This window comes from Dermacentor albipictus, chromosome 7 (assembly GCF_038994185.2).
Source record: "Dermacentor albipictus isolate Rhodes 1998 colony chromosome 7, USDA_Dalb.pri_finalv2, whole genome shotgun sequence".
NCBI classification, from domain to species: domain Eukaryota; kingdom Metazoa; phylum Arthropoda; class Arachnida; order Ixodida; family Ixodidae; genus Dermacentor; species Dermacentor albipictus.
Genome location: NC_091827.1, coordinates 76,880,457 through 76,897,045, shown reverse-complemented (window position 1 = coordinate 76,897,045; position 16,589 = coordinate 76,880,457). Strand labels below are relative to the sequence as shown.

The 16,589-nt window shown below is 49.7% G+C and overlaps 1 protein-coding gene across 12 annotated transcripts in view; it reads right to left on the bottom strand.

Moving 5' to 3' along the window:
- Positions 1–16,589, bottom strand: part of LOC135899078 (uncharacterized) — a 155,162-nt gene that overhangs the window by 58,057 nt on the left and 80,516 nt on the right. For all 12 annotated transcript variants that reach the window (XM_070522390.1, XM_065428328.2, XM_065428327.1 and 9 more), the window contains one exon: positions 2,779–3,547. In XM_070522390.1, coding sequence (XP_070378491.1) covers positions 2,779–3,547 — 769 coding nt within the window. The remainder of the gene's footprint in view (positions 1–2,778; positions 3,548–16,589) is intronic.

Sequence of the window (16,589 nt, the reverse complement as noted above, 5' to 3'; positions counted from 1 at the left end):
TTCATTTCTGTAAATGTTCAGAGACGGCGTGCTGACCCAGGCGTTCCCTCTTTTCTTAATCTGGTTGGCCTCCAATAGTCTGGTTGGCCTCCAATAGTCCATGCGTCACAGCATCTTTTCTTTTAAACATGATTGTTGTATAATGAAGCGTTGCTTCACATACTTGCTTATTATCATTCCCGCAGGCCTTGCAATGAAGCGGCAAGTTTGAGGCACTGCCATTTTGCAACGAAAGCTTGTGCTTTACGAGAACGGATGCGATGACTTCGGTCCAAACCCGAATATCGTACCGGTAAAGCGGCGGCAAAACGCCAACGAGTTGCAGAAGATCTGGAGTTACGAGCTCGCGTTACCGAGCAAAAGCGTGCGTGCAACCAGACGCGTCGAGGTCAAGGTTTACAGAGGTGAAGACGCGCTGGAAGAAGATTTGCCCTGTGTACTTGTGCCATCGGACGACGATGACGAAAGAAATTACTGATACTTAAAATAAAAGAACAAGACATTATACATACTTTAGTGATCGAGTGTTCGTTGCTCTGTAGAGGGCTAACGACGACACCAAGCAGAAAACTTTACCGAGGCTTGAAGCATAACCATGCACAAAACTTGGTCGATTCTCCAAGCATAACCACGCATAAACGTACACGAACCAAGAATAACCTTTAGGCGGGGCCGCCAGCTTCGCTGTTTGCCCAGTCTTCGCACCACTAGTGCGAAGCTGCCCCTATTTCTTTTCACAAAATCAAATTCAATGGGTCTCAACTATGCAGGTTCTGCAGTTTCAATAGAAATGTTAGATTGCTGAATGTTAGTAGTGTAGAAGTGCGTTAATTTACCAAACCTAATTGCAATCAAGCAAATTGTGAGATTTAGAACGCCATAAATACATAATCAGACCAATCAAGATAATGGAAATTTGGGCTTGTTTGTCCGTGATCTTCGGGTTGCATACCACAGAGGCCGAAACGACCACAAAGAGAAGGAAAAGACGATACACAAAGCGCAAACTACCAAGAAAGGTTTATTTTTCCAGAGCACAATTATGTGCACTCGTGCAGCCACCACGAATGCGCGGATGATTACCTCCTAAGAAATATAAGTTCCTTATAGGAAAGTTTCAGAGATTGGGTGCTTATGCACTTAGGACCCTATCTTAAAATAGTGTTACGTTGCATTTGGGCAGGACCGTGCGCGCCAGAGGGAGACAAAGAGGAAGTGGTAGACCGTCTCTTGGAGCTCTGAGACGTGTTCCAGCGTGCGCGCTTAGCACTTACCTGCCCCATGTAAATAGTTGTACACACATTTGTGCATCGGGCTTCCTCTTCGTAACATTCATTCGTAACAACGTCCTCTGAGGTAATTCCAAAGTGTTTTCCGAGACGTTTAAAATAGCAAAAGCTGCGCATCCTGGATTCGAACTGCGTACTTACAGATTGCTAGCCATAAGGGTTACCTCTAACCAAACCACCCACACCACCAGGGGACTTCAATACAGCACCTTAAAGGTGCACTAGCTCCTCTAGCTGCTCTGACAGGCTGACGCCACGCTGTTAAGTGGTTCAGTTTGTCTACAAATCAGCACCAAGGTGAAACAATTTAAGCAAAGCTAGCAGGAAAGTGTGAAAGGCGGGGAGGAGAGAGGAGAAAAAAAATAGTGCATTTCTCCTTTACGACCGGGGTGCGCCAATTCCACAATGAGTGCTCTATTCTTATCGGCAGAAGACTGCTCTACCTGCACGCGCGAATGTTTATCGCAAACGATAACTGCAATAAATAGTGCAATCTTACTGCGCATAATAAAGCGTCGGCCCCGGTGAAACACCAGCCGAAAACATTCGCCTGAAGAGCTATGGTTGGCTGACACGCTATGATTCGCTGACGATTGGCAGATCACCTATAAAACCGCACCCAGCTGAAACAACGTAAACGAAGGCACTCGTAAAAAACGAAAGGAGGGGTAGCAAATGAATGAAAAAGTTTGTCTTTCCACTTCACCACCACTATGTATGCGTGAAGCAGCATGTCAGCATTCATAGCCGACTGTGACCATATGACTTGTTCAAGAAATGACTTTGGCGCAAACACCTGGGAAATGTGCACTTATGGTTTTATACTTTCTTGAAATCTTAACATGCCCGAGCATTCTTATACTCTGCGAGGTGTATCTTTCACAGAAACACTCTTTTAGCACTCTGACATAAATGAAATGGTGCAGTAAGGGTGTTCTGCTAAGGAAGGCATCCATTTTCAATATCTTCAGAGAAAATAAGGGCGACAAAAGGAGGTTTCGACATCCAATTCAACCTCGAGGGTGTATTTTCCCTTAGTTTGCAATTCTTGTACGAACCACAAAGAAAACTAATGTGGGAAACAATAATTCCAGTGGTTCTGCTCCGACAATATACCTAGGTTTGTTGCCGCAGAGCATTGGATTTTCCTAAGGTTCCGGAAATGTCCACACATTGTGGCGCGCTACGGCTAGGTCCTTGTTCATACCTCTGTAGACTGTGCATTCCAAGGCTGCTCACATGGCTTGGAGGGCGTGCAAAGAGCATTCAAATAATCTGCCATCGCAATTTCCACACTTAAATATATGAAAAATGAATAATTTGTCATCTCACAAGCATTCTACAATATGCACAGTTCGAGAATGCACAGCGGCATTTCTTTATTTTATTGTTCTCATGCACCAAATACGCATTTGTGACGTCACAAAACAAGACTAGAAAAGCCGAAGAGGTGGACTCCGTCTAGAAAATGGTCTGCAAGACCACTCACCCTTCTCAGGCTTCAGAGACTTGCGGAACTTGGCCAGGGCCGCCACGATCCTCGACGTGCGCCTGCCGTGATGGCGCTTGCTGGCGGCCTCCTCCTCGTCGTTTTTCCCGCCTTCGACACCGTCGGCAGCGGCCGAGATAGCCGCGCGACCATGCGCCTTGCTCATGCCGCGCTTCTCCGAGTTCGGGAGGGAGCCAGCCGTGCGAGGACTGGTCCCACCAATAACGGCACTGCTCGGTCCCGTCGTCTTTGGTCTCGCGACGCCCTTGCTGGGACTCGGGACGCCTTTCCTGGGACTCGCGACGCCCTTGCTGGGACTGACGACGCCACGGTCCTTGGCACTCGCGACAGGGCTGTTCGGACTTGCCGCGCCGCTGGTCAAATTCACGGTCCCCTGCGGCGGTCCGACGGGCTCTGGCTTCGAGTTCGGCACGGCGGACTTCGCGACGACGGGCCTCGGGCTGGAGGTTGGTGAACCCAATTGCTCGGGGTCAGGGTCAATGCCACCGGCTTTGGTGGGTTTCGGTCTCACAGCGGTGGCCCTTCCTCTGGAGGCACCGGCGTCCGGTTTCGGGCTGGCGACGTTGCCCTTGGGCTTAGGCTTAGAACTACCACCCTTCAGGTTCACAACCGCGACCCCCGTGCTCGCGGCGTCCAACTTCGGCTTGCTAGAACTGCCGACGTTGGGTTGTTCGAGGGAGCTCGACGAAGCCGCGGCCTTCGGCAGAGCGTTACTGGCAGTGCTTTTAAAAGCACCGGCCCGGTATTCCTGCATCGCCATGCACGCAGACGTGCGAGAAACCTTGATTCCTAGAGGCCCCGATGCATCCGTTTACATTATTTATTTATTTTACACTCAGCAAACTCGTTTCGGCAAACTCGTGCCAAGCAATAAAAGTTTCGTGAGTGCGAACCTACTTTGTATAGTTCAATCTCCTCTCCAGCAACTCGAGTATATTTTGCTATGAAGTTTAATTATTTGCAGAAAACTAATGAATTTTTGCAGCATTGCCTTAAACGCAAAATTTTCAACACAGTACTTCTAGAGCCCTTTGTTACATAATTGGTTTAAGTGATGATGGGTGTTGTAGTTTTTCTAGGCTGCAAATAAAGTGCTCGAGATTAGAAAATGCGCATCAGAGGCCTCAAACAGGCTGCCAACGAATGATCGATGCTGCACGCAGACCGAAGACATGAACAGGCCTTGAGCAGCGGAGATTAATCGAATACATTGGTATTGCTTTTCGCTAAGTAATAAAGGGACTGGAGTCAAGGGATACGCGTTATAAAAGGCCTGGAAATTCCTGAATCTCTCTCAGCATTTGAACGCGAAAGTGTTAAGAGCCCTGTGTCGCAGAAAGGATGGCGTTGGCGTCCCGCGCGCAGCGTCGACCGTCGTCTCGAGAAATAATCATTGCAGTCCACTCACACCCGACCACGCAGGCTCTCCGTGTAGCGCAAACGAGTTACTGAACTAATCGGCTTTCGCAAAGTAAGATGCGCCAGAAAATTCGTAAAGTACAACTTACACACAAGCTGTACAGATGATAGCCTCGGCCTGTAATGTGAATATTGACACGTGTACTTATCTTTATCGGGCAGCCGCGTTTCGCGGCCTGACAGGTGTTGTCGCACAGCGCGGGACGCACCTGCATGTATCCAAAGTTTATGGAAAGTTATCGATGCTTCTACCCTGCTGTCTGTTGTCGCCGAACCTTGTGTTATCTGATTTCATTGCGTGACGCGAATGGTGTAGAACTTCGCGGAAGACAAGCGGGTCCGAACGATTAGTCTGGAACATTCGATGACTGCTGTGTAAAAGCCGACGCGCTTGACCAGCTGATGAGATTTTCGGCGATCGCCGACCGTGTTCGCCGCTATCGTTGTGCTATAAGTGTAGCCTGTTTTGTGGGCACAGGTTCGCCCAATAAAAGTTAGTTTTTTCGTTCACAGTATTGCTACTGTGTTATTCAACGTCACCACCACGTGGCATCTGGTGGAGGTGCTTTACGTTCATGTACCGGACGCCCCCGGCAAGCCCTAATCGAAGCCCGTACCGCAAAGACAACACCAGCGCCGTCCCGGAACATCGAGCAAGCCGCCGGCTACAGCAGCTACCCCCGGAACACGGAATTCTACCAGACACGACCAACAAGATCGGCAGAGAAGTTCGTCCAGAGACGACCAAGAAGACAGCCCCGATGGCAGCCGGAGCAGCCCGAACAGTTCTGCAGCAGCCCAGAGAGCCACCGACGTTCCGCGGTTCCACATTTGAGGACCCGGAAAGCTGGCTGGAGACGTATGAGAGGATCGCAACGTTTAACAGTTGGGACAGCAACGACAAGCTGCGGCATGTCTATTTCGAATTGGAAGGCGCCTCCAGGACCTGGTTCGAGAATCGAGAAGCCACCTTAACGACGTGGGACCTCTTCCGAAGCGGCTTCTTGCAAACATTTACAAGCGTCATGCGAAAAGAGCGAGCCCAAGCAATACTAGAAACCAGAGTGCAGCTGCCAAACGAGACGATCGCGATCTTCACGGAGGAGATGGCCCGTCTTTTCCGGCCCGCCGACCCGGAATTGTCGGAGGAGAAAAAAGTCCGCTTCCTGATGCGGGGCGTCAAGCAAGAACTTTTCGCCGGACTTATTCGTATCCCGCCAAAGACCATAGCTGAATTTTCTGCAGAGGCATCGGCAATCGAGAAAACTCTAGAGATGCGCACCCGGCAATATAACCGCGAGGGGCTCACGCCGCAGTACGCCATCCAAGGATTGGGTTCCGACGACCTGCAAGAGACCATCAGGGCCATTGTGCGCGAAGAACTGCGCAAGGTCCTGACTTCGTCGCAGCCTCAAGTGGCCTCGATCGCCGGCATCGTGAAAGATGAGGTTCAGCGATCGCTTAGAGTTCCTGAGGTGCAACCTCAGCTACCGCCGCCCCAGCCAGGTGCGATGACCTACGCCGCCGTCGCACGCCGTCAAGGCCCCCCTCCGCGAACGCGCCAGGGCCCTGTAACGCCGCAATTCCGTCGTCCGCCGCCACCGCCGCCAGCACGCCCACCCGTCGCCCAGCGCACCTACGCGAGGAAGACGGACATTTGGCGAGCCTCCGACCACCGTCCGCTCTGCTATCACTGCGGAGAAGCCGGCCATGTGTATCGCGGATGCCCATACCACGACATGGGACTGAGAGGGTTCGCCGTCAACGCGCCGCGTACACAGCCTGGAGAGCGCCCGCGTGACATCGCCGACTACCTCGCCGCTACTCAGTGGAACTCTCGACGACCGTCGCGTTCGCCGTCACCAGGCCGCTACCTGTCACCGCAGCGCCGACCATACACTGGCCCAGCCCGGGGCCAGTCATTGAGCCCATATCCGGAATACTAAAAGCAGCAACCGGTGGAGGTGCGGTTGCTGTTCGTCGAACTGACGAAGATCCACCGCCGCCTACGAATAAGAAACCATCTCGACGACCTAATGACGACACGCCACCGTCCCTACGAAGTCAGTAAGCCCAGACTACACCGACGAAAGACGACTTCACGACGCGACGTACCAGCTTCAGTTCAACACGACGCAGCCGTGATCCGACGCCAAGGCCCAACTGCAACGCAAGACAAAGAACCACCGACCTCGACGTGCTTCTCGACGGCCACGCAGTCCCTGCCTTAGTCGACACAGGGGCCGATTACTCCGTAATGAGTGGACACATCGCCGCCCAGTTGAAGAAGGTGAAGACTGCATGGGAAGGCCCCCAAATTCGGACCGCTGGAGGACACCTCATTACGCCGACTGCAATCTGCACGGCAAGAATTACCATTCATAACCGGACTGACCCTGCCACCTTCGTTATCCTCCAACAGTGTTCGCGAGACGTCATTCTCGGCATGGACTTCTTAAACCAACACGGCGCAATCATCGACCTGAAGTCGAAATCGATAACGCTTTCACAAGATCAAGCGATACCATCAGAGAGCTTTCGTGGTCACCGCGCCTTGAGTGCGCTCGACGATCAAGTGAGCATCCCGCCGCGCTCCAGCATTGTTATTTCTGTCGGCACCGGAACACCCGCTGACGTAGAGGGCGTCATCGAGGGCGACCAGCATCTACTACTCGACCTTGAAATTTGCGTCGGAAGAAGGATCGCTCGACTCCACGGAGGGAAAGTGGGACTGATGCTAACCAACTTCAGCCAAGAGCTCAAGCACATCAGCAAGGGCACGACAATCGCGTACATCGAGGAAATTATGGAAACGAGCATTGCCTTTGTCCTCTCAGATTCTGCCGCATCTACCCCGCCGACCATAGTCGCCGAACCAGACATCAACGTAAATCCTAGTCTCCCCGTGAGCAAGCAGCAACAGCTCAGAAGTCTTCTCCGTCGATACAAAGACTGCTTTTCGACATCATCGAGGATTCCAAAAACACCTTTTGCAAAGCATCGCATCATAATCGAAGAGTGCGCTCGACCACTCCGCCAGAGCCCTCACCGAGTTTCGACGCGAGAACGTGAAGCTATTAGGCAACAAGTCAACGAAATGCTGCGCCACGACATCATCCAGCCGTCGAAAAGCCCGTGGGCATCTAATGTTGTCTTGGTGAAGAAAAAGGACGGAACCCTACGTTTCTGCGTCGATTATCGTCGACTGAACAAGATCACGAAGAAGGATGTATACCCCCTTCCGCGGATAGACGACGCATTGGATCGGCTCTGCAATGCTAAATACTTCTCGTCGATGGACCTCAAGTCTGGCTACTGGCAAATAGAAGTCGACGAGAGAGATCGCCAAAAGACCGCCTTCATCACGCCAGACGGCCTCTACGAGTTCAAGGTCATGTCATTCGGACAGTGCTCGGCGCCTGCAACGTTTCAGCGCGTCATGGACATGGTGTTAGCAGGATTGAAGTGGCAGACGTGTCTTGTTTACTTGGATGACATCGTTGTCTTCGCCGGAAATTTCGACGACCACCTTAGGCGGCTTGCGGCAGTATTAGAGGCCATCAAATCATCAGGGCTCACTCTGAAGCCGGAAAAGTGCCGCTTCGCTTACGATGAGCTTCTGTTCCTAGGCCACGTCATCAGCAAATCAGGAGTACGCCCCGACCCGCAGAAAACAGCTGCCATCGCAAAGTTCCCGCAGCCCACCGACAAGAAGGCAGTGCGTAGATTTCTTGGCACGTGTGCCTACTACAGGCGATTTGTCAAGGACTTTTCACTTATCGCTGAGCCGCTGACACAGCGAACAAAATGTGACGTCGAGTTCAAGCGGGAAACGGCACAGGCCGACGCATTTCAAGAACTCAAACGACGCATGCAGTCGCCGCCCATACTTGCGCACTTCGACGAGCACACCGATACCGAAATACACACTGACGCCAGTAGTCTAGGCCTCGGTGCCGTCCTAGTCCAGAGAAAAGATGGACATGAACACGTCATAGCTTACGCTAGCCGATTGTTGTCAAAAGCGGAGAGCAATTATTCTACAACTGAAAAGGAGTGCCTCGCCATCGTTTGGACCACAGCGAAATTTCGCCCTTACCTATATGGCAGGCCATTCAAAGTGGTCAGCGATCATCAAGCGTTGTGTTGGCTAGCTAGCTTAAAAGACCCTTCAGGACGGCTGGCACGGTGGAGCCTCAGGCTACAAGAATACGACATCACTCTAACAAACAAGCCCGGACGAAAACACTCAGATGGAGATTGCCCATCACGCGCCCCCATTGACCCGCCGCCGCAGGATGACGAGGATGACGACGCCTTCCTTGGAATAATAAGCGCGGAGGACTTCGCCGAACAGCAACGAGGAGACCCGGAGCTAAACGCCCTAGTCGAGTATTTAGAAGGGCAGACCGACGTTGTCCCTAGGGCATTGAAGCGTGGATTATCTTCGTTCACGCTTCAAAACAACCTACTCGTGAAGAAGAACTTCTCACCAGTCCGCGCCAACTACCTTCTTCTTGTTCCGTCGGCGCTGCGTCCAGAAGTACTGCATGCCCTACATCACAATCCGACCGCTGGGCACCTCGGTTTTTCCCGGACACTATCGAGGATACAAGAAAGGTATTACTGGCCGCACCTAACCGCCGATGTCGCCCGTTACGTCAAGACATGCCGCGACTGTCAGCGACGCAAGACACCACCGACAAGGCCAGTGGGATTACTACAGCCGATCAAGCTTCCTTGCCGACCTTTTCAGCAGATCGGGATTGACTTGTTGGGACCGTTTCCGACATCAGCTTCCGAAAATAAGTGGATCGTCGTGGCGACGGACTATCTCACCCGCTCCGCTGAAACTAAAGCTCTACCGAAAGGCAGCGCAGCCGATATGGCGAAATTTTTCGTCGAGAACATCCTGCTGCGGCATGGTGCTCCAGAAGTCCTCATCACCGACAGAGGAACGGCTTTTACAGCAGAGCTCACCCAAGCCATTCTGCAATACAGCCAGACAAGTCACAGGAGTACAACTGCTTACCATCCGCAGACGAATAGTCTCACGGAGCGCCTTAAGAAGACCCTCGCCGACATGCTTGCCATGTACGTCGACGTCGAGCACAAGACGTGGGATGCGGTCCTGCCGTACGTAACATTCGCTTAACATCTGCGTAACATTCGCAGATCACGCCATTCAAGCTGGTTTACGGCAGGAACCCGACGACGACGCTCGATGCCATGCTGCCGCACGTCACTGACGAGGAAAATCTTGACGTCGCTACCTATTTCCAGCACGCCGAAGAAGCCCGACAGCTCGCCCGCCTGCGGATCAAGAACCAGCAGAAGACAGACAGCCGACACTACAACCTCCGACGACGCTCCGTCGAGTACCAGCCCGGCGACCGTGTTTGGGTATGGACCCAGATACGCCGACGAGGACTTAGTGAGAAACTACTCCGACGCTATTTTGGACCCTACAAGGTTATCCGACGCATCGGCGCTCTGGACTATGAAGTCGTGCATGACGGCATTTCGCATTCACAGCGGCGCCGCGCACGATCTGAAGTTGTCCACGTGGTGCGCCTTAAACGCTTTTACGGACGCTGACGAACTTCCTTATTTTTGTTCTTTTCTTTGCTACGAGTGGTTTTGTTTATTACTTTCGTTTGTTTGCAGCATCGGGTCGATGCTTTTTAAGAGGGGAGCATTGACACTTGTACTTATCTTTATCGGGCGGCCGCGTTTCGCGGCCTGACAGGTGTTGTCGCACAGCGCGGGACGCGCCTGTACGTATTCGAAGTTTCTGGAAAGTTATCGATGCTTCTACCCGGCTGCCTGTTGTCGCCGAACCTTTTGTTATCTGATTTCATTGCGTGACGCGAATGGTGTAGAACTTTGTGGAAGGCACGCGGGCCCGAACGATTAGTCTGGAACATTCGACGACTGCTGTATAAAAGCCGACGCGCTTGACCCGCTGATGAGATTTTCGACGATCGCCGGCCGTGTTCGCCGCTATCGTTGTGCTATAAGTGTAGCCTGTTTTGTGGGCACATGTTCGCCCAGTAAAAGTTAGTTGTTTCGTTCAGAGTATTGCTACTGTGTTATTCAACGTCACCACCACTGACAATATATGAGAATTGATAATTCTGTTACGCGGAAACTCAAATGCACACCGCTTTTAACGCGATGGTGTTCTCCAGCTGCCATTTGAAGCCTGTCTTAGTAGGAGTGGAGGTGGAGGGGGGGGAGGGGGTATTTGCACACACACACAAAAAAAATGAAGCTGGCCTGCATGCATAGCGTCCGCCGCCAGCGTTTCCCAGTAAACATTACGGTTACACAAGCTTCAGTTGCCGGGAAGGGTGAGAAGCAGTCAGGGATCTTTGAATACTAACGCGTCCAACTCTTAAAGACGAAGCCTATGGGTCCTCAATCTTTTTTTGTTTTGTTTTGCTGTTGTTGACAGAAAGCGTAACGGACCAGGTTGTTCTGGCTGTGGATGGCGAAATATCGAGGATGTCAGGGGTGGCCATCGACTACCGTTTTTTGTTTGATTTTTTTTTCTGGAGCCTATTCTTGCGTTCGGTCTGCGTGCTGCTTCGAACATTCGTTGGCAGCCTGTTTGAGATCCCCAATGTCGCTGCGCGCAAGCGCGTAGTCACGTGGTACATCTTCGAATCTTACGCACTTTATTTGCAGCCAAGAAAAAATTAAATCCACAGCAGCTATCCTCACAAAAAGTAATTATTTGGATATTTCTCAAAAGGGGCTCTAACAACTTCTCCGCTGAAAATTTTGCGTTTAAAGCAATACTGTAAAACTGCTAATTAATTTTCGGTAACTAATTACTTTAGTTCATAGTAAAATATGCCCCGAGTTGCACAAGAGGAAAGCAAGAACTACTAAGATGCTCGAATTTCCCTAGCGGACACTTCGATCTGTTAAGGCTTCCCCGGCATGAGTTAGCTAAAACATGGATGGGAACGTAGCAGATTTGTCATATGCACTTGAAACCCGGTTACATACGGTTACATAGTACGTGACCCTTAACTAGTGACATATTTGTGCAAAATGAATTCCTTCAAACAAAACACATTCGATCAACCAAAATTTTGACATCCCCTACCTAGTATATTCACCCGCATAAGATAATCTTGTTTTTTTTTGCATATGCTTTTCTAACTTTTTTTTTATCGTGTGGGCCAGGATGCTTGGCAGCATGTTCGGGTGTAACCAAGTGTAGTGTGCAATATGGCGCATAACGCAATAGCGAAAACAGAGCATTTCGGCAAGGGCGCGAAGCTTCTCGTCATAACCGTTCGTTGTATACGTCTTCCGACTTATCGAATTACTTGATCCAACCTTCGGTATACTTCGCTGTAATCAGGTTTGATTACACATATTGATAAGGAGCCCACCTGGTGCCACCATGTTCTACACTGAACTACAGACGGCATTTCCCACATAATGTAAATAAACTGACTGAAAATCCATGAGGCTCCCGAACACTTGTGTCACAGCCGAAAAAAAAAGTACTGCATGAAAGTCGGTACAAATGAAACATAAACGGGCAGCGCTAAATTTATCGCGTGCAGTTGTTCCCGCCTCCGTCATTTGACGAGTTTTTCGCATTCCGACCCCGCGAAAATGCGGCCGCCACGGCCGGCAATCGAACCAGCGACCTCGTGTTCAGCCGCGTGACGTCATAGCTACATAGTCAAAGTGGTTGGTTGATTAAAGCACGCGTTATTCGGCTTTTTGTATCTGACGTCATATTTGCGGACCAGAGACGTGTAGCGGTGTGGAATTGAACCCTCAATTGATGATTTCGCCGTCTGCTACTTCATCGTTTTCCGTTGGCGTTTCATTTCTCCACGAATGTACGCGTCGATGGTGGCTCGTGGCAAGGCACCCTGTCGTGCTTAAACATTTTTAAGATTCAAATGCCGGTTACAAAGCTATCCACGTGAACGCCGCCATATTCAGCATTGCCTGTTGTGGGGTCCAGCTATAAATTGAGAGCAAGCAGCCTTCATACTCGAGCATACTTTCCGTTTTTAGGGCGGGGTCAGCCTTTGAAAAAGCACATGACACTTCCCGCTCAATGCTGGGCAAACCTTTCCTCCAAGTTTGACGATTTTTAGAATTAAAATGGTGGTTTGCCAAGAAGCTTCGAGGACTATAACTGGAGTGTAGAAGAAACCCGACGACAGAAGAAGCCGAGGTAGGCTACAGTGCCCACGATCATTGGCGTCATGCAAGTATAATCCCATTTCTTGAATAGCCACTGCACACAGCCGCACACACAAAAAATGTATATGTAAGTGCTTCACATTACACATTTACCATGTAGTTAAACATACCAAGAACATTTACCTTTCTTGGGTAACCAACCGCGTCAAATCGTTTTTGTGGGTCGACACCGAAGAAAGTGACATTTAACAGAGCGGCAGGAACCGCAAGATGGTACAGTATCGCACAAAGGTATGGTGGCGCATTGCCGCATTCTTTCCTCTCAGCAGCTAACATTTTGAGACATCCTTTAAGACGCTGCGCCTCCAGAGGGCGATCGCAGACGCTGCACTGGATACGGAACTGTGCCTTGAGGAAGTGACTCCTCATGTACCGGTACGGGTACGGCCTGTTGGTAAGAGCCTTACCCATACAACATAGTTCGACGTGGTACTACAACTAGTCACAGTCCAAAGCGGTCTAAACTTATTCTTGGACAGCAAGCACCGGTGTTGGTTTCTCATAAATTTCTTACAAGCAACGTGGCAGGAGTAACAAGGCCTAATTCACGTTCTTGATACGAGATGATGCTGCCAAACGCAAGCCACCATGCGCCCGATTTTGTTGCTATCTGTGTCTCGTGTAACCTGCAACTGTAAAGAAACAAACTTAATGTTTTCAAATGAAAGAAAGAGGCAACACACCGGTATGTTGAAGGCGTATGCAGGTTCCCTGCGCGGCACTGCCACAAAACTAAATAAAGTAATCGGAATGATCGCCAGCCATTTCCGGCACCTGTCCGCGGTTAATAATAGTGATACTAATGCGACGCGCCTTCCGTAGGCCAATTGGGAATAGAAATGTCTTCCTGCCCAGGATGATGGCAAACAGCGGCGAAATTACGGAGTTGTCACCGTTCTAAAGCAGAGCGAAATTGAGCATGGGTTTTTATGAAGGGAGTCTAAGCGAAAGTAGGGTCCCCAGACATGCTCCCCCCTCATCCTCGCTCTCTCCGCCATTTTCGATGTGCGATTGGCTTATGGTGGTCTCGTGACATGCAAAAGGTTCCAAGGTATTTTTGCGCGTAGTATGGCTTGCGCCAACATACGCATATAACCGAGCAAGATGTATGCAGTGGAAGATAAGCAGGGCAATGTCATCAGTAATTTTGAAGATATAGTAACGTAGTAGAAGACTTCTGTACAGAACTGTACAGTAGCCAGCCGAGCAACCTTCGTTGTAAGTAGTGATGAACGGGATACAGAGGCTCCTTGTATAACTAGCGATGAAGTTACACGGGCTTTGCAAGACATGCCTTGCAAGACCTGCCCCGAAGAAAAGTGGCCGGAGAAGATGGAATAACAGTCAGTTTAATCAAAGACGCGGGTATATTACGCTTTGAAAATTGCCGCCCTTTATACCAATGCCCCAAGACGTCAAGCATACCAGAGCGCCGGAAGAATGACAACATTATACTAATCCATAAGGAGGGAGACGTCAAAGGATTATAGGCCCATTAGATTGCTTTCAGTATTATAGAAAATATTCACCAATATAATTTCCAATAAATCAAGGTAACACGTGACGTCAAATAAACAAAACAAAAACATGCTGGCTAAGAGATATTCTACAATGGCTCACCTCCATGTCCTCACTGAGGCAACTGAGAAATTTGCGGAGTACTATCAACCTCTCCATATGGCTTTACTACATTGTGAAAAGGCACTTCTTTGAGTAGAAATGTCAGCAGTCATGGAGAAATTGCGAAATAAAGGCGTAAATATCTCGGCAAACATCTAACAAGATTCCACACCTACCTTGCTTCTCCGCAAGAAAAGGAGAAAATTACTTATCGAGAAAGGGTATAAGCCAAAAGGGCACAATCTCTCCAGGTCTATTCACAGCATGCTTAGGAGCGAGATTCGAGATATTAGACTCGGAAGGATTCGGAGTCAGGAACAACGGCGAATACTGAAACAACCTTCGGTTAGCAGATGACATTGCGGTGTTCAGCAATACCGCAGCGGACCAATTGCAGCAAATGATCGGGGATCTTGACCATGAAAGTGCAAGAATAGGGTTGAATATTAATAGGCAGAAGCTAAACGTAATGTTCAATAGCCTGGTAAGGGAACGAGAATTCAGGCCGGCCAGTCAGCCACTGAAGTCACTACAGGACTGCGTTTATGTACGTCGATTACTCACAGGAGACCCTGATCGTTAGAAGGAAATTTACAGAAGAATAAAAATGGATTTGAGTGCATACAGCAGGAATTACCAAATCCTAACTGGGAGCTTACCATTTTCAATGAAAAGTGTACAATCGTATTACATTCTACCGGTGTTAACATATGGGACAGGAACTTATGCGCTGACAAAGAAGCCTCAGAACATGTAAAGGAGCACGCTATGAGCGATGAAATAACTTTTTAACCGTAGCTTAAGAGACAGGAAGAGAGTGGTACCGATCAGAAATCAAACAGGGATAGCTGATATTCTAGTCGACATTAAGAGAAAAGACAAATGGAGCTGGACAGGCCATTTTATGAGTAAGGTAGATAACTGGCAGACCATTAGAGTTACAGAACAGATGCCAAGGGAAGGTGAGTGCAGTCGAGGACGGCATAAAATTATGCGGGGTGATGAAATCACGAAATTCGCAGGTGCAAACTGATAGGAATCAGCTAGCGCAAGGTGCGGGCAGTTTGAGATTGCTGGGTGAGACCTTCATGCTCCGGTGAACATTAGAATAGGCTGGGGATTAGGTTGATGAGGACGCATGAATAAATATTCACGGCACGGAATACGAGTTTCAAACAACTACAGATAATAAATGTAGTACGGTACAAGCTAGAACGTGTTTGTTGTTGCACACGTGTTGAGAGGTTAGGAACCTTTTGGACGCGCTAGTGGCGCGCTATGTCTGATGAGAGTGAGAAGACATGGGTGGCAGGAAAGGGAAAATTGACGCAACATTGAAACTTATCTAGGAGTCTGAAGCAAGAACAGCTCGTGGCGCCATCGTGAGACACTGTGAGCAACGCCACACCTTCCTCGAAATACGCGCCTTCTTGTGCTACACGGCTCCTCTATTTGAAGAAGAAAATGCGCGCAAAAACCGTCATGCTGATTATGTCATCGCCAAACTCGGTAACACTAGCAGATAAGCGGAATGGAGGTTCATTAGTGATAAATGTCTGCGCTCCTTTGCTGACAATTTGATCGCGATAGGATTAAACGCGACGTAAATCTTTCAAAATGTAACAGCGCGACTCGGACGAGAACAGAAGCCGAATAGAGAGAATAAAGAGACAGGGGCAAGCGTTGAAGTCCAAGTGGCGATCTTAATTACAAACTAGAAATAGACTTCGTGAAATGGAAGCAATGAACAAAGGAAAAATAAGCAAGCGTTAGCAACGCAGATAAAATACCAACGAAAACAAGACTTCCTGTGACCTATACTACCTAGTCTGTTCTTCCGTTTATGTACTCGCCCAAAGTTGCACTGCCAGATTTTGGCTCATACAGAAACTAGCCCAATCTCTCAGGTTACTAGGCGCTTGTTTGTTTCTGCGTATGTGCGAAGTTCAAGCTTGCTGCAACCATGGCTTCTTTCATCCAACACAGCGTCGCGAAACGTCACTAGCAGCGCTGGGCCTCGCATCTAAGTATTGGCTTATAGCAGTCTAGATGTCCCTAGGATTAATCATCCCCGCCATGCTTTAACTGTCTATTGTCCGGATTTGTGGCACGGGGAACCCCAAAAGCTAACAAAAAAAGAGCTTTAAACTATAAATTAAATTTTAGGTGCCACAACCTCTATCTGATTTCAGAGACACGCCGTGGTGGCGTATAGCCAATGTGAATTTTGACCACCTCGTGTCCTGTAATGTGCAGCTAAATAAAATAACACGAGCGTTTTTTTAGAGCGCAGCTCTTTGGCGTCCGTTCCTGGGTTTCGCGTCGTCGTCGGCGTCGGCCTCGTAACCAGCTCCGCCCCCCTTCGCTGGAGTGGGAGACGAAGGACGCGAGCCGCGAATGGCGGAGACCAATGAGAGCGGCCCCTTCAGTGACGTGCGCGCGCGATGCTGGTGTCATGCGGACCCTCCTTACGGCTCGATGCGCACTCGTGTCTGGTCTCAGCCGAT